At 42.0% G+C, this 18741-nt stretch overlaps 1 protein-coding gene across 5 annotated transcripts in view; it reads left to right on the top strand.

Annotated features, from left to right (window-relative positions):
* LOC126365918 (peptidoglycan-recognition protein LA-like) overlaps window positions 1-18741 on the top strand; it is a 351809-nt gene that overhangs the window by 282367 nt on the left and 50701 nt on the right. For all 5 annotated transcript variants that reach the window (XM_050008663.1, XM_050008664.1, XM_050008661.1 and 2 more), the window contains one exon: window positions 16320-16598. In XM_050008663.1, the coding sequence (XP_049864620.1) occupies window positions 16320-16598 (279 nt within the window). The remainder of the gene's footprint in view (window positions 1-16319; window positions 16599-18741) is intronic.

The following is an 18741-nucleotide window of genomic DNA, read 5'->3' as shown; positions in this document are numbered from 1 at the left end:
GCCAGAATCCAGAAACAATTGAACAGCTGAAGCAGTACATCTCATCTGCATGTGAAGCCATTCCGCCAGACACTTTGTCAAAGGTTTCGTGTAATTTCATTCAGAGACTACGCCATATTATTGCTACGCATGGTGGATATGTGGAAAATATCGTACTATAGAGTTTCCCAGACCGCAGCGCCATCTGTTGTTGACAATTGTAACTACTGTAATTTCGAAAGTTTGTCTGCCTGAAAATGTACTGTTGTCCCAAGCATATTGCAACAAACGGTGTATTTCTATCGCTGCTCGTTTAGTTTGTATTGCCGTTTCAAATATACCGGTCATTTTTGATACACCCTGTACATACTCCAACACTCCAATCTTCTAATACAAGCACTTTCACGCAACCCTACACACACACACACACACACACACACACACACACACACACACACACACACACGTATATGATACGGTGCAAGTGAAAAGAGTCGCGCACGTGATGATAAATGTGTAGTAAATAGGAGTCTTATCACATTGGTTCGATCAGCCATTGGAAGCCAGCACTACAAGTTTTAGCGACAGCAAACGAAGCGCCAAGATAACACGTCTGTACTATTGCGCAGTTTATTGCTTGGTTATCATGCCGTTTTCCCAAGATCGCCGACTTTTTATTGCTGAGCAGTATTTTGCCATGTATTCATGTGCACGCATTTCGCTGGAAATATCCAGATACCACAGTGGCGAACAGTTCAACAATAACGAGAATGGTTGCCTGTTTCCGGAAATGTGGAGCAGTTGCAGACATGAAGAGAGCCAGTAGATCGTCCATTTCGACGAGTACTAAACCGACTGAGATGAGGTATCTTAAGATTGGTACTTTAATGCTCGTAAAATGATGCAGAAGTTAAAATTTCCCGCTAAACATGTTCCAACTGTGCAAGAATGGAAGACAAACTTGCATGGTTTGGATCGTTTGTTGACTTTCATGGAATCACAGACCTGGACCGTGTTTTCTTCGCTGTTTAGGCTTGGTTTCACCTTAGTGGATAAATCAATAGTCACAACACAAGAATTTGGTCCTCCGAAAATCCACATGTGTTTCATGAAAACACCTTGCACAGTCAGAAAATTGGAGTGTAGTGTGCCGTATAGCTTTGTCGAGCAGCGATTTGTATTTTCTTTGAGACTATAGTGTACAATGTTGTGTACCAACACATCATTACATACTTTATTTCGCTTCTTGAAGGTGATAAGCTCAACTTTTCAATCACCCTGTATAATCTAAAACTGTGGGTAATAATTATATTCCTGGTTTAACTTGGGAACTGATGATTTATTTTATGTTAACATTTGAAATTGTTTTGTTTGAGCACTTTGCACTAAATAAATTATAGAAATTACATGAAGGAGATGTATTTCATACCAGATGTACTGGTTATTGTTAGCAAATCGAGACAGTAAATAAATAATGAAATGCGGCTACCGGCAGAACACAACTGCTTCACTAGGCCTTAGGTCCGTTGCATTGTCAATATACCAGGAAAGTGAATCTGTTAATTTTATTGTATGTTTTGTGTATGATATTGCAATGAAACAACCCCTACATGTTAAGCAGTTTCCAAACGTGACGCTACTAAAATACAAAAGAAACTAACAAAATTCGCAGATACTCTTTTATTTCATGTTGACGCCACAGTGCAGGTCCTTACGTAACAACCGAAAAGCCTTGACGATGAAGCTGTGACGTCGAATTGTAAACTGTCGAAGTAAGAACGAAGCAAAAGATGAGTTTCATTATTAGATTCCGACGAGATGTATGGTTTAATAATATCTAAAGAGCTTATGGTATTTGTATGGGGCCGATAGAAGTTAAACATTGGTCGTGGTTGAAGATAGCGAGATCAAACTACTTTCCACTACATACAGTGTTAGCTGTAAAACTGCGTTCCTAAGATATTCGCTGAAAAACACCCGATCTGGTCGCTTCTAAAGTAGCTACTCCATGCATTGCTGATATTTTTAGCAAAGAAGTTTTATGCTTTTTAAAATGAGTGAAGTTAGGAAGGTAAGAGGAGTGGGTTGATTTGCTTCCTTGATGCTCTTTGAGACAAGCAGTCGCGTTGCAGCACACGATATCGAACCAAATCAGTGCACAGAGTAAACAGAAACCTAAAAACTGCAGTGACCTAATAAACAGGTCGAGTGTCATCGTGATAACTGTGGCCATGAACGTTGTTCGGCAGCTCGGAGTCTCCGACAGCAACTCTGCCAGCTTGTCACGCCGTTCTTCGAAAAGCCTTCCCACAGTTTTCTGGGGACTAGCTTATTTGTCTGGATGTCATAACATCATCAAAAGCAGCTGTTATCTGGCCATGGGAGAATAAAACGTAATTGCAGACATTCCTAAGTTTGTGTGCGATAGCTGCTGGTAACATGAACTACACTGCTACAACCAAAGAAAATAAAGAAGATGACTTAAAACTGCAAGAAATTCAGATTAGCATTCCTCAAGAACGATAAGATGAACTCATTCAAACCGATGATACTCAACCCCTTCACTGGATGCACTCCTGTAGGAGTGGAAAAATATAGAATGGTATTGACAAGTTATTTTTTATTGCATATTAGCTGTTACTCATATTTTTACATTGTTGAATAGTATTTTCTATATTAATCATTATGGTATTTTATACTTGCTAGGGTACAAGGGGAACAAAATAAGACGCCAAATACTGATGGGTACATACACTGATGTATACAAGAACTAGATGAATTTGGGATCATGCTATCACTGAAGACCGAAGGCTCAAGACACTAAATCTTGAAGTGTGACAAATAAAGTTAGAAGCCTCCTGTTGTTCAAATGGTTAAAGCACTATGGGACTTAACATCTGCGGTCATCAATCCCCTAGAACTTAGAAATACTTAAACCTAACTAACCTAAGAACATCACACACATCCATGCCCGAGGCAGGATTCGAAACTGCGGCCGTAGCGGTCGCGCGGTTCTAGACTGTAGCGCCTAGAACCGCTCGGCCACACAGACCGGCTCCTATTGTTCACTGCACAGTGAAAGAATATATCTTCAACCGATTCGGAAGAAGCAGGTAATTACAAGGAATCAAGGAACAGTTTACTGAAGACAGTATAACAGCCACAAAAATTCTCACACATCGATTCCCAATAATCATAATTATTTTTCCTAAAGAGTGAATAGCACACGGTATCAGAATTTAGCTCTTTCCATTAAAATTTGTCACAGAGGACAAGAAATTTCAAGGTAAAATCGAAGAGCTAGAAATATTATGGTAATAAAAGTCACAGAATTACCGACTTCCAAGGAAATACCACAAACACCTTTACGCAACGTAAAAGACTCGTTGCAGTGTTATCTGTACACAGATAATGATCCTAAGTCCTCTTCGTTCGTCAACTCTGAATTATCTAAAAAAAGTAAATAAATAAAATAAAGACATAATTTCAATTGTAGCCACATAATATTCACACTGAGATGTTTTAGACATGCAGATTTAACCCTGTTTGTACGGTAAAAAACAATACTATCTCATTTTTTTGTTAATCCTGAAAAAACCATGTTCGGCTGCTTGGTGACCATCTGCAGCCCTTCATTGCGTTCATGTTACCAGACAACGATGGAATTTTTATGGACCACAATATGGCGTGTCATGGGGCCAAAATTGTTATCTGTTGGTTTGAAGAACGTTCTGCACAATTCTAACCAATGATTTGGGCACCCAGGTCGCTCGACATGTACCACTTCGAAAATTTATGGGGCTTAAACGAAAGGTCATTTCGTGCACAAAATCCTGCAACGGCAACATTTTCGCTGTTATTGATGTTTATAGAGGCAGCAGACGAATGGAAAAACTGGTAGAAGCCGACCTCGAGGAAGATTAATTTGGATTCCGTAGAAATGTTGGAACACGTGAGGCAATACTGACACCACGACTTATCTTAGCAAATAAACTGAGGGAAGGCAAACCTACGTTCCTAGCATTTGTAGACTTAGAGAAAGCTTTTGACAATGTTGACTGGAATACTCTTTTTCAAATTCTGAAGGTGGCAGGGGCCAAATACAGGGAGCGAAAGGCTATTTACAATTTGTACAGAAGCCAGATGGCAGTTATAAGAGTCGAGGAGCAAGAAAGGGAAGCAGTGATTGGGAAGGGAGTGAGACAGTGTTGTATTCTCTCCCCGATGTTATTCAATCTGTATACTGAGCAAGCAGTAAAGGAAACAACAGAAAAAATAGGAATAAGAACTAAAATCCATCGAGAAGAAATAAAAACTTTGAGGTTCGCCGATGACATTGTAATTCTGTCAGAGACAGCAAAGGACCGGGAAGAGCAGTTGAATGGAAGGGGCAGTCTTCAAAGGAGGATATAAGATGAACATCAATAAAAACAAAACGAAGATAATGGAACGTAGTCGAATAAAATCGGGTGATGCTGAGGGTATTAGATTAGGAAATGAGACGCTTAAAGTTGTAAAGGAGTTTTCGTATTTGGGGAGCAAAATAACTGATGATGGTCGAAGTAGAGGATATAAAACGTAGACTGGCAATGGCAAGGAAAGCGCTTCTGAATAAGAGAAATTTGTTAACATCGAGTATAGATTTAAGGGTCAGGAAGTAGTTTCTGAAAGTATTTGTACGGAGTGTGGCCATGAATGGAAGTGAAACGTGGACTATAAATAGTTTGGACAAGAAGAGAATAGAAGCTTTCGAAATGTGGTGCAACAGAAGAATGCTGAAGATTAGATGGGTAGATCACATAACTAATGAGGAGGTATTGAATAGAATTGGGGAGAAGAGATAAGTGTGGCACACCTTGACTAGAAGAAGTGATCGGTTGGTAGGGGATATTCTGAGGCATCAAGGCATCACAAGTTTATTATTGGAGGGCGGAGTGAAGGGTAAAAATCGTAGAGGGAGACCAAGAGATGAATACAGTAAGCAGATTCGGAAGGATGTAGGTTGCAGTAGGTACTGGGAGACGAAGAAGCTTGCACAGGGGAGTAACATGGTGAGCTGCATCAAACCATTCTGTGGACTGAAGACCACAACAACAGAGGCAGCATGGCTCAATATTTCTACAGGGGCTACCAACGATTTGAGTCCATGCCATGTGGAGTTTTGCACTATGTCGGGCAAAAGGAGGACTGACACGATATTACGAGGTATCCCGTGGCTTTTGTCACCTTAGTGTATTTGTTTTGATGTTGATACCTCCAGTGTTAATTTGAAGTAATAGTTTCATAATACCCCAGTACGTGAAAATAGCTGCTAAGTGGGATGTAGGTGACTGGAGGTGGGTGGAGCTGCAGTAGGGTAAGGTAAGGGATTGGTTGGACCTTTCGCTTAGATGAGTAGGGCGTTGTAAGGTTTGGTTGCAAGGATAGATAGATTCCAGGGATGAGTTAGTGGTCTGTTAGAGGAAGGCAATAGAATCAAACTGGGATACAAGGTGGAATACTTGTAGATGGACGGAAGATGTGGCATAATGATAGAGGCGTGGGAACGAACTATGGTTAGGCGTCGTGGAGAGCGTAGGGTGCCGGGACAAGTTTACAGAAGACGTAGGACACGTGAAATTGTTATGATTGTTCAGCTCAGATCTTTTTTCTGTCTCTCAAACAAGAGAGCTACATGTGTTGCCAAAATCAACAGCGGACTCGCTGCATTCCCTCCTCATACGAAAGTAGTTTCCGCCATTAAACTGTAAATTACCATTCCTTTATTTCACAAAGTCACGATTTCGGCCTTATAGTCATTCTCACCTCTGCCTTGCACTCCTCTATATTTCAGTAAGAGAGAACGAGTCGAGGAGTGTAAAACGACTGCAGCGCCACAGTTCTCAGACTCGTCATACTCGCGAAACTACAGCGGGAAGAAAGGAAGCCCGTTAGTACTGACCTGACAGTGACGCCTTGATTTTTGAAGTATGCAACCTGTAACACTCGGAACTCGCTGCGTTTCTAATCCCTAACGGATAGCGCTCTCTGTGTCTGGACGACTTGTCTACTGTGTTGGTGATAAATTGTATACACAAGCCTTCCTTGTGAATAAGTTTGTCTATTAGTGAAAGCTGTATCCGCAGCTCGTCGTCTAATGGTGAGTCCTGTGTTCGTTTCTTGGATGTGTCGAAGATTTTCTTTACCTGAGGGACTGGATGTTTGTAATGGCCTAACCGTTTTATCTCAACTTCATCACAAGATGCGCAAGTCGCCAAACCGGCGTCAAACAATATGACTTACAACAGTTTGGCGAACAACCCCAAACGGTGTGCCATGGCCGGTAAGGCCATATAGTCTTCACACCGCATCATAATCCTTAGAGTAACGCCTGAGACTTAGTCTACACATAAAAGCAGAAAAACTTTAGTTTATGGTATGTACAGAATTCAGGTAGAAATTTCATTGCTCAAAGAAATGACTTGTAAACAAAAAGAAATGACTTGTAAACAAGAAAGGTACCTGGTATTGAGAGGCAGCAATAAAATAAAAAGTACCCAAATGTTTAAGCACAGGAAATTTGACTAGTATTAAGAAATAATAATAACATAAAAATAAAATACGCTCAAAGGCCTTTCACAAGTATAATAGTACCACAATGAAAAATGATACCATCATAGTACAAAAAAGGGCGAATGTGTCCTGGGTAGAATTAGGGGCGTAATGGAAGGGAACTAGCTTTGTGACTTATCTGCATCGTTAGAGATATTTAAATCAAAACATCTTGACATATTTGCGCTTTTTACTTGTTAGTTTTTGTATCCATGCCATGTAATACAATGCAGTATGTCAAGAAAAGTAATGTGATTCATCACATCCCTCACAGAAACGTACCCACCCCCAGAAATTTTAGCCTCTAGACAAATTTTTGTAGTAATTATATGTGTGCTCTTCACCCTTAGACTTTGTTAAATATTCTTTTATTCTAGTCTCTGATCACAATATCAATTCTTTTGTCGATGACTAGTTTCGGTCAGTAATGACCATCCTCAGATCTAAAACATAAAAATGTATACACCTAGTGAGCAGTGTGTCTTTCAACACAATACAGCATTACGTATCATAATATACTATCATACAACCAGGTCAATGTACAGATAAAATACGGTAAAACGTACCTTTGCTACACCATGTCCTAAAGTGATAAAGCCGTAATGACATCGTCAAAACATATAAATATACTCAGTACTGCATCGTTACATAGATCTAAAGTAAGGTGTAGAATAGGCCACATCGTCCACACAGTCATTTATGCAACTGGCTACTGAAGTACAGTATCTACCAGAAATATGTTTGCCTGATCCTACATAGATGTCGCTACTGTGGGCTTAGATGTAGTCATCATTTACGTAAGAAACATAATCTGATAAAAAGGAAATATATAAAGATAATAGGTCTGACACTCTTTCTGGTGAATTTACGGTCAAAAATTACTGTACGTAATACATTGCCTACAGCAACCTATAAATTACCCCCTTATGACAGATTAAATGTCTATATGAGAGCTGAAGGAAAGACAGATCAATGATCAGCGCCCTCTGTTGGGTCGGTCGCCAGGACGTTACGTAGGCGCGCACCGAATGTAAGAACATAACCACCAGAGGGTTTTACATATATCTTGATATGTTTCCCACAGAAAACGTTTAAACAACATATTAACAGTCAATAAATAAAATTATCTAGTCTGGCCATACAATCAATGACAAGGTAGGACAGTTACAAGATTAAAGCGACGAATGTATGGACGTAAGGCAAATACCTGCTGTTCTCAACATAAAACATATAGCAAGGCTAGGTATAAATACGCGAGGCATTGTTTGCTTATCGTAGTTCGTTATCAAACAAAGTGAAGTAGATGTTGGGCACAAAATCGCTTTGTCCATTGAGTACCCTAGTGGGCTCATGCTTTGTAAATTTCCAACTCCTCCAACAAGTCGAGAGCGCGACCCTTCCGTGCCCTGTGTAGAATACGCATACAGCTCTCAATATTGCCTACGGTGTGGCCGGTTTCTGGCAAATGAAATCACAATGAAGTTTTGTTATGTGCCTGAAAATGCTTCCTGAATCTTATTTCAAAAGAACGGCCAGTTTGACAGATAAAAAATTTGTCACAACTACTACAAACGATCTTGTAAACCCCAGAATCGTCAAATGCATCAGAATCATTACTCAAACTACGTTTTACATGGAGTTTCAGAGTGTTGTTAACTTGAAAACCACATCTAACCTTAAATTTAGTCAAGCACTTTTCTATTTGTTTGGACACTTTTCTGTAAAATTTCATTGCAATAGTTTTCAGGTTTTCCTTCTTATTTCTTTTTTCTAGATGATTGTGGGTCTGCCTATTATTTACTTTCTGCTTTTTTATCCTATTGTAAGGGCGCATATCATCATTTGCTGAGAAACCGTTGGCTACTGCAATTTGCTTAAATATACTGAGTTCTTGGTGGAATTCATTTTCGGCCAATGGTAGTCGAAAAAGACGGTGGACCATAGAGGTGAAAAAGGCCCTTTTACACCGAGGCGAATGGCATGAACTGGCTCCGATAATAGTATCTGAACGCTTTCTGAAAATCGAAAATTTATGTATGTTATCAACCTTTTTAATAGTTAACGGAGCCGTCTTCTTCTATTTCTGTAGTAAACGCTATTTTTTGGTGCATGCTGCCTATGGCTTGAGCAAATACCGGGACCTCATTCTCGTCCCCCTGAAACAGTAAAAAGATGTCATCGACGTAACGTTTATAATATATAGTCTTGTCTTTCAGTCGTGGAAACACAGCAAAGAACTTACGCACGTACACTCTAAATCGGTCAGGAAAATGTCTGCTAACGTACCAGCCAAACTGTTACCCATCACAAGACCATCTTTTTGTTGATATATTTTGCCACTGAAAGTAAAACAGTTATAAGTTAACGAAAATTCTAAAAGTTCTATTAATTCTGTGTATTCTGCAGTACTAATCTTGTTATGAGTTAGCAGATTACGTTTAATGATCGGAATCGTTTCCTTTATCGGGACACTACTGTAGAGGTTTTTTAAGTCTAGGGAAGCTAGTGTCGCATTATTTGGAAGATGCATATCTTTAATCGCATTAGCAAAGTCAGGACAGTTTTTCACCCATAAATTGGTAGAGAAGATGATCACTGCTTTAAATTTATTGTTAAGAAACTTACTTAGTTTACAACATGGCGATGACAAATTGTTAACAATTGGACGGACTTGGTTTCCCTTCTTATGTATCTTAACCTGCTATCTCAGTTGGTTAGCATAGGATTCATCATTTTTAGTGATTTCTTTTCGTAATCGTTAAGCAGATTTGTTTAATATGGCTGACGAATGTTCTGGACTTTGCGCCCAGGATCAGGGACATCAGCCTATAAGTTGCAAGATGCAGGTGTGCCAACACCTAGCAGTTAAGAGAGCTCATTGCGCTGGGTAAGTAGGGTTAACTTGTAAAAGGACGCGAATATGTCAAGATATTTTGGTTTAAATGTCTTTAAAGCTGGCAGATAAGTCGAAAAGCTAGATCTTTACATTCCCTGTTCTGTCCAAATCATATTCTCCTTTTTTGTACTATGATACGAGCATTTCTCATTCTGGTTCCAACCTCTAACGTAATTTTGATATTTCACAGCCATAACTTTGCAGAATATGAAGATTGTGTAGACAGGGGGCGACGAATTATCCGGTGTAGGTCTTTTTTATTGTGTTACTTACATCGTGGCAACGCATGAAGCTTTCACAAAACTTCATGATGACCATTAATGACATGTATTTGTCGACCTACTTGCAAAATTTGAGCCGATTCGTGCAAGTCTGAAACAAATAAATATCATGAGTAAAAAAGCGCACAAAAACGGTTTTTTACATGTAGAGTCCCATTAGTGCTAGATTTTTGAAAGCAACGCTTAAAATTTTAACTTTACAATCCATTTTTTATTTATATGAATCACTTTAAACGGTTTCCGCGCGTGCATTTCTTGTAAGGATGAATTTTACGTGCTAGATTTAGTTCGACTTTAAATCACCGTATCTTGACAACGGATGAATATCATTGGATAAATATTGGATAAAAAATTTCGTCTTGTGTATATCCATTTATTTACCTTTCCGACCCTTTGCAAGCATAAACACTTTACCACAAAGAACTTTACAAATTACCTGGAGATAAAACACCTTTGCCAGGTAAAAACAGACATTGAACCACAAAGTTGTCTTTCACAAAGCACCAAAAATGTGCTTGTCATCCTGAGGAAGACGTAGCTGCTTCATTACTACATTATTATAAAAATTTGCTTGGGTTCCCTTTTTGTTGGCATATATTATCTGTGCGGTTACTCCTGAGTAACTTATGGTTTCTCTGTTGAATATGGTAGTTCTTAATTATTTGGTTGTAAAAGAAATGACATATAGTTGTTTCCAGTCCAATTTCAGTGATTTTCTTTCATTATTTCTTATAATTCTTACCCTGTTGCCCACTTGACCCCCTTTTTTGCTCCTTCATCTTCATGCTCCCCCCACCCCCCGTTTCCCATCCCACTATCCTACCCCCCCCCCCCCCCCCCCCCCGCCCCCCTCCATCCCCTACAACCACAGTACCATCCTACACGCCCTTGAGTGTGGCTATATTATGTCTTCCATAGGACGGCAAGTAAATTTTTGATGCTTTGTAAAAGATAATTTTGTGGTTTAATGTCTCTTTTTACCTGGGAAAAGTTGTTTTATCTTCACGTAATTTGTACATTTTCTTATGACCAAGTTTTTATGCTTGTAAAGGACCGGAAGTGAAGAAGATATTTAATCTCCTATTGTTTCAGTTTGTTTTAATACTAATGTTTTTCTTGACATTTAATGATTTTGACATGTCAGCAAGGAACGCGATTTTGTAATATGCGCCGTATGTGGCGCTGCAGTGTTTTACCATTCAGTGATATTAAGTATCTGACAGTTTGTGGTAAAGATTTTAAAAGTATTAATTTTATTCTTGACATGTACGGTTATTGTCTCAATTGTTGTAATTCTGATGGTTGGAGAACATTTTAATAAATAAAAAAGGTTTCCTATAATCTGATTGGTGCCCCATTCCCGAGGTTTCCCAACGGCAGCAAAAGGAGTAGCTGCCAGTTTTTTATGCGCCGTAAGTAATCGTTGTACATTTTTGTTGTGGTTTTCACATCTTTGGGAATACCATTTTTGAGTATCCTACGTAAGTCTTGAAACGTGATATTCTGTATTTTTAGCACATGCTTAAATAATTAGTAATACCTGTATTCTGTATGAGCGTAAATTTGGTTTTCTGCCTTGCAGGATGATATGAAAATGGATCTTGGCCCAAAACTGGTCACCGATTGAGTAAAAAGAAAAGTGGAATTTACAACTTTGGACTGGTTTTCCGTTGTACTAAAATATACACTCCTGGAAATTGAAATAAGAACACCGTGAATTCATTGTCCCAGGAAGGGGAAACTTTATTGACACATTCCTGCGGTCAGATACATCACATGATCACACTGACAGAACCACAGGCACATAGACACAGGCAACAGAGCATGCACAATGTCGGCACTAGTACAGTGTATATCCACCTTTCGCAGCAATGCAGGCTGCTATTCTCCCATGGAGACGATCGTAGAGATGCTGGATGTAGTCCTGTGGAACGGCTTGCCATGCCATTTCCACCTGGCACCTCAGTTGGACCAGCGTTCGTGCTGGACGTGCAGACCGCGTGAGACGACGCTTCATCCAGTCCCAAACAAGCTCAATGGGGAACAGATCCAGAGATCGTGCTGGCCAGGGTAGTTGACTTACACCTTCTAGAGCACGTTGGGTGGCACGGGATTCATGCGGACGTGCATTGTCCTGTTGGAACAGCAAGTTCCCTTGCCGGTCTAGGAATGGTAGAACGATGGGTTCGATGACGGTTTGGATGTACCGTGCACTATTCAGTGTCCCCTCGACGATCACCAGAGGTGTACGGCCAGTGTAGGAGATCGCTCCCCACACCATGATGCCGGGTGTTGGCCCTGTGTGCCTCGGTCGTATGCAGTCCTGATTGTGGCGCTCACCTGCACGGCGCCAAACACGCATACGACCATCATTGGCACCAAGGCAGAAGCGACTCTCATCGCTGAAGACGACACGTCTCTATTCGTCCCTCCATTCACGCCTGTCGCGACACCACTAGAGGCGGGCTGCACGATGTTGGGGCGTGAGCGGAAGACGGCCTAACGGTGTGCGGGACCGTAGCCCAGCTTCATCGAGACGGTTGCGAATGGTCCTCGCCGATACCCCAGGGCCGGCCGCGGTGGTCTAGCGGTTAAGGCGCTCAGTCCGGAACCGCGCGACTGCTGCGGTCGCAGGTTCGAATCCTGCCTCGGGCATGGATGTGTGTGATGTCCTTAGGTTAGTTAGGTTTAAGTAGTTCTAAGTTCTAGGGGACTGATGACCACAGCAGTTAAGTCCCATAGTGCTCAGAGCCATTTGAACCATTTTTTTTTGATACCCCAGGAGCAACAGTGTCCCTAATTTGCTGGGAAGTGGCGGTGCGGTCCCCTACGGCACTGCGTAGGATCCTACGGTCTTGGCGTGCATCCGTGCGTCGCTGCGGTCCGGTCCCAGGTCGACGGGCACGTGCACCTTCCGCCGACCACTGGCGACAACATCGATGTACTGTGGAGACCTCACGCCCCACGTGTTGAGCAATTAGGCGGTACGTCCACCCGGCCTCCCGCATGCCCACTATACGCCCTCGCTCAAAGTCCGTCAACTGCACATACAGTTCACGTCCACGCTGTCACGGCATGCTACCAGTGTTAAAGACTGCGATGGAGCTCCGTATGCCACGGCAAACTGGCTGACACTGACGGCGGCGGTGCACAAATGCTGCGCAGCTAGCGCCATTCGACGGCCAACACCGCGGTTCCTGGTGTGTCCGCTGTGCCGTGCGTGTGATCATTGCTTGTACAGCCCTCTCGCAGTGTCCGGAGCAAGTATGGTTGGTCTGACACACCGGTGTCAATGTGTTCTTTTTTCCATTTCCAGGACTGTATTTATGTTTTTTAACAGGAAATTGTATACAATTGATATTTGATGACAACACTAAAAATGTTCTTTCAAAAAATTCAAATGAAGTCGTAGACAGTCGGCACAATACAAAACGGAACAGGACCAATTATTTGACAATAGTTACCTGTATTATACACACGTCATCACCTCGGTTCCGGAACCTGTACAGAAAATAACATAAACATCATTTCCGCCCTTTGTTTTTGCTCACGAAAACCACAATTTGCATGTTGTACCACCATACACTGAGACCTTCAGAGGTGGTGGTCTAGATTGTCCCACTCGGCTACGGCGATTCAGCGTAGATCCCTCAGAGTGGTTGGTGGCTCACGTCATTCATAAACAGCCGTTTTCAATCTATCCCAGGCATGTTCAGGAGGGTTCATGTCTGGAGAATATGCTTGCCACTCTAGTCGAACGATGTCATCCTGAAGGAAGCTATTCACAAGATATGCACCACGGGGCCGCGAATTGTCGTCCACTAAAACTAATGTCTCGCCAGTATGCTGCGATATAGTTGCATTGTCGGTCGGAGGATGTCATTCACGTATCGTACAGCCATTACGGCGCCTTCCATGACCACCAGCGGCGTACGCCGACCCCACGTAATGCCATCCCAAAACAGCAGGGAACCGCCACCTTGCTGCACTCGCAGCTGACCGGGTAGCCTCCAAATACATCTCCGACGATTGCCTGGTTGAAGCCATATGCGACACTCATCGATGAAGAGAACGTGATACCAGTCCTGAGCGGTCCATTCGCCATGTCGTTGAACCCATCTGTACCATGCTGCATACCGCGCCATGGACGTCGGGGGTGAAGTTGCGCATCATGCTGCCTATTGCGCACAGTTTGAGTCGTGACACGTCGTCCTGTCGTTGCACAAAAAGCATTATTCAACATAGTGGCGTTGCTGTCAGGGTTCCTCCGAGCCATAATCCGTAGGTAGCGGTCATCCACTGCTGTAGTAGCCCTTTGGCGGCCTGAGCAAGGATGGCATCGACAGTTCCTGTCTTTCTGTGTCTCCCCCATGTCCGAACAACATCGCTTTGGTTCATTCTGAGACGCCTAGACACTTCCCTTGTTGAGATCGCTTCCTGGTACAAAGTAACAATACGGACGCGACCGAACCGCGGTATTGTTCGTCTAGGCATGGTTGAAATACAGACAACATGAGCCGTGTTCCTCCTTCCTGGCGGAATGACTGGAACTGAATGGCTGTCGGACCTCCTCCGTCTAATAGGCACTGCTCATGCATGGTTGTTTACATCCTTGGGTGGGTTCAGTGACATATCTGAACAGTCAAAGGGACTGTGTCTGTGATACAATATCCACAGTCAACGTTTATCTTCAAGAGTTCTGGGAATCAGGGTGATGCTAAACTCTTTTTGATGTGTGTACATGAGTGTAACTTTGGTTTTCTGCACTGTAGGATGATTTGAAAATGGGACCTGGCGCGAAACTAGTCATCGAGCGAAAAAAAGTAATATTTCCAACTTTGGACTGGGTTTTCGTTGTACTAAAATATATTTATTTATTTTTAACGGTAATTTGTATACAATTGATATTTGATGACAAAACTAAGAACGTTCTTTCAAAAAATTCAAATGAAGTTGCAGGTAGTTGGCAAAATAGAATACGCAACAGGAACAATTACTTGGTAATAGTTAAAATTTCAGTAATGAGTTAATCCGTTGATCAACATTTATTGTCCAGACTGTTAGTAAATTATCGTTCTATGACGTGTTGAACTGTAAGTCCAGTCGTTGCACCACAAGCAACATCATTTAAAGACGATTCCAGTTCTTCAGCAACCACATAATTTCCTGCCTGGCTACAAACGACGAGCCTGGCGCACATATTTTTACTCTGCTCTCAAATAACGGAAGGATCGCAGCGTGTGGGTCGTAAAGGGCTACAGGTGCATTACTGTCTCAGCAGTACTGTCCTGAGTCTTATGTCATGGGTTTGTGGCTCGTTTCTGCCAGCGTTGTCGTCTGATCCCTTTCCCCATTTTCTATAATATCCAAACATTTCAAAGAAAGGGAAGTTATACGAATAAAAATCGCTCAGTTTTAGAGAAGTTTTGTATAAAAATTGAGAAGTATAGTACCAATACTGTGACAAACTGATATGCCGCTTTTTTACTTCTTTCTTGGCAAAAAATAAAATACCAGTTGTTACTGAAACCAAACAAATACCGAAAAATACCCGTTATCCAGAACTAAGTTACCAGTATCGGTTTCCAACTGTCGGTTTTACCATCCCTGCGGTCATCTTCAAACGTCCCGTTAGAAAAATTTATGAATGACAGTGCTGGAAAACCTCTAAATTATTTGATTTTCAAACAGCTGAGCAGAACTCAACGTACGCAAACAGTTTTCTCTTTACTTATTCCGATCATCACCAAACTGACATACAATATTTTTAGTGCAACGCAATCTGACTTTCAATAATCCCCACAAAAGAATGGCCATAACAATAACCTATACCTTTCATGAGTCACTTACCTCACAAAAATCTTCGTTACTCGAACTACTGTAATACAGCGAGCGCCAATACTGCCAGCTAAATACAAGGTTCAAACTACTGAAGGCACTAACTATTGATAGGCATAGTTAGCAATTGAAAGATTGTGATAGAGAACAAACATTTTTTTACCTGAATAATGTTCAAAAGTCGTCATATATGACATCCATCTTTACAAATCTCCTTTTTCTGGCGGACACACGTCCAGATCGTCCGCTTACAGTGACCTCTCAAAACTTTGGCATTCCTCTCTCCACATACACCACTGCTGGCGGCTCACCTCCAACTGCCCAACGCTACGTGCTGTTCACATGCAACTGCCCAACCCTACAATAGTGAATATTCCAACAATGCCAACCAGCCACAGATTGCACACAACACAGTCAGTGATTTTCATATAGAGCGCTACGTGGCGTTACCAACATAAAAACCTAAACAGCCTACTACAATCTATTGTTGTTGTTGACCGAGGTCGATCACCTCTTGTCTTTCGGGTAGCAGTGCCTGTGGTTCGAAATGCTTTGGGCTACACTCGCCACAATTCGACCATCTTCCAATTTGTCGATGATGTTTTCCCGAGTGCAGTTACCCAAATCTACCCACGCACTTCCATTCATTTCCATCGAGCTGCTAATATGTTGTGTTACTTTAGTCAAGTTTTGCAGAGCAGTAGATTAGTTGACGGTGTACGTTGCTCTTTCAGGGAAAGGCGTTCTGACCGGCGTCGCATCCTCGGGAATCGGCGGCAGCGCAGAAGTGAGCAAGCGCTCTGGCGGCGATGGCGCTAGCGGCAGAGGTGCGCTCTGGTGGCGGCGTCCCAAACTGCTTGCGGCAGCAGGAGCGTTCGTAGTGCTCGTGGCCAGCGCCGCGACGGCCGTGGCGCTGCTGTGGCCCTCCTCGAGAGTTGGGTCGGTCGCCTCCACTCCCATCACCTCCAGTCGCAACACTATGGCGTCCCAGAGGAACTACGTCATCCCCACAGGTAAGCCCTGGAGACAGCGCACTTTTGCGAGAGTTGCGAATCAGTTTTGACTGGCCCACCGAAGGAAACCTGAACCTCTCTCTTCCCAGATCACGCCCGATAATTGAAGAGGCACTGTCAAATGTTTTGCTGAGGGAGCAAGAGTTTCCTTAGCACATAGAGAAAGTATCTGTAAGGCGCTGTTCACACTGAGGCGATGCAGTACGGATTACGATTTGGTATACTGAATGTTCGATGCGACACGTGACGTGACGCAGAAGCAATCTGCATCAATGGAACACGTAGAAACATCGTGGAGGCGACGGTGACAAAACAGCATTACTTTTCTCTATCGCACTGCTCAGCGCAACAGGGCGTGGTGGTCGCTGTGATAAACCTTTTGCATTTCTTTTATGTTTTCGTCTTCTTTAAAGGCAAATAGAAAAGATGAAGCGGTAGCCCATCATATAACATAATCCTACCGAAAGGTATTTTTGATTTTAAGTTGTTAAAAAAGAGAGGAGATTTTCTTGTACCAGTATGAGGAAGGGAGGAATCGCGCTCAGCTAATGAACGAGTGAGAAGCACGCCATTTTAAGCGAGTGATTGTAGACTGCCATTTTGGGGTCGCTATGAATAAGTGAGGAGTATGTATTTCATATGTGCACAGTTTAGAAAAATACAGTATTGTTCTATTAACAGAAAGGTCGTGTGAGTTTTTATTTCAAATAGTACGATAGTTACAAGAAATTAAGCCCACCTGTGTACTTTGGAAAATTACGAAGATCTGGTAAGCTTGATGGGAATACGGTCAAGACTTCAAAGTTGAACACGGCGACCAAACGTAGCATTATAAAGAATGGTAAGCACAAATCTACAGCGGAGAAAGAAACTACTTCGCCCTGCAAAATAATATGAACTAATACGAACTTACTGCCAGGCATAGCTCAGCTTATTGTGCTTGTCATTCATGGTGAAAAATTAATCCCATTAATTCAATACATTTTAAAAAGCCACGCATTTCAACGTTTTCTTACCACCTATTCCATTATTTTATTATATTATATCGCTCTAGGCAACTCGTACCGTACAACACACAGGGAGTGAAATTTCAGGTCATCTGTTTTGCCTAAAAAATTGTTTTATGTAGGATGAATCAAAGCTACATCGAACACTGTCGTTAGTTCCTCCGTAAAACTTCTGCCTTTCGCGAAAGAAAGAAAAAACTGCTCCTTTGAGGTTTGCGAGCATTAATCTGTGCAGTCTTTCTCTTTCGAGGAAACTATCACACCAAAAAAAAAAAAAACCTTTAAATATCTAATAGTCTGATATCACAGCTTGATAATGAACTCGTTTTCTTTTCGTTATTGAACACGGTTATGGCGATACTTCGAAGAAAAGTACAAATCTGCGCACATTTTGAAAATTTTGCTGTGGAAAATGTAGTTGCTAGCCAGTTCACGTTTGGTATGTTTTATGCCGTACATGACAGTGTACGAAATACAGCTGACACATCGAAACTGAACGGTGGAAGGAAACTCGTGCCTCTTTCCATTCTCTATAAAATATGTGAGATATGGTCGAGATTGTCCATGACGAGGTTGGCAGTAATGCGCCACATGTGCAGCTATTGCCATCTGTTAGGCGGAATACGGAGATGCCTTACGTTTCTTGTCTTCGTGTGTTGCCGGTAAAGACCGAAGCTGCAAATGAAAAACTTACTGAAATATAAAGACACAAGAAATCATCAGCTGATGATGTTGACTGTATGTTTTCTTCTGTTTATCTGCATGGTTTCAGGAAACTTTATGACATGCTTAAAAGAGCTTGAAAAAAAAAAAACAATGTTCAAATGTGTGTGAAATATTATGGGACTTAACTGCTAAAGTCATCAGTCCCTAAGCTTACACACTACTTAACCTAAATTATCCTAAGGACAAACACACACACTCATGCCCGAGGGAGGACTCGAACCTCCGCCGGGCCAGCCTCACAGTTCAAGACTGCAGCGCTTTAGACCACTCGAAGCTCGCAAAGCTTAAATTACTTTTGCTTTTGATGAGCAGTTGGACGAAGCCGAGAAGGATATCTTGTGATTGTCCTTATCGTCATGGACTCTTCAAACACATTGTCTACCCCTACGCAGAGTTCACCACCCACAACT

This window comes from Schistocerca gregaria, chromosome 4 (assembly GCF_023897955.1).
Source record: "Schistocerca gregaria isolate iqSchGreg1 chromosome 4, iqSchGreg1.2, whole genome shotgun sequence".
Lineage (NCBI taxonomy): Eukaryota > Metazoa > Arthropoda > Insecta > Orthoptera > Acrididae > Schistocerca > Schistocerca gregaria.
The sequence above is the reverse complement of the archived record's forward strand: the minus strand, read 5'-3'. Positions and strand labels throughout refer to the sequence as shown.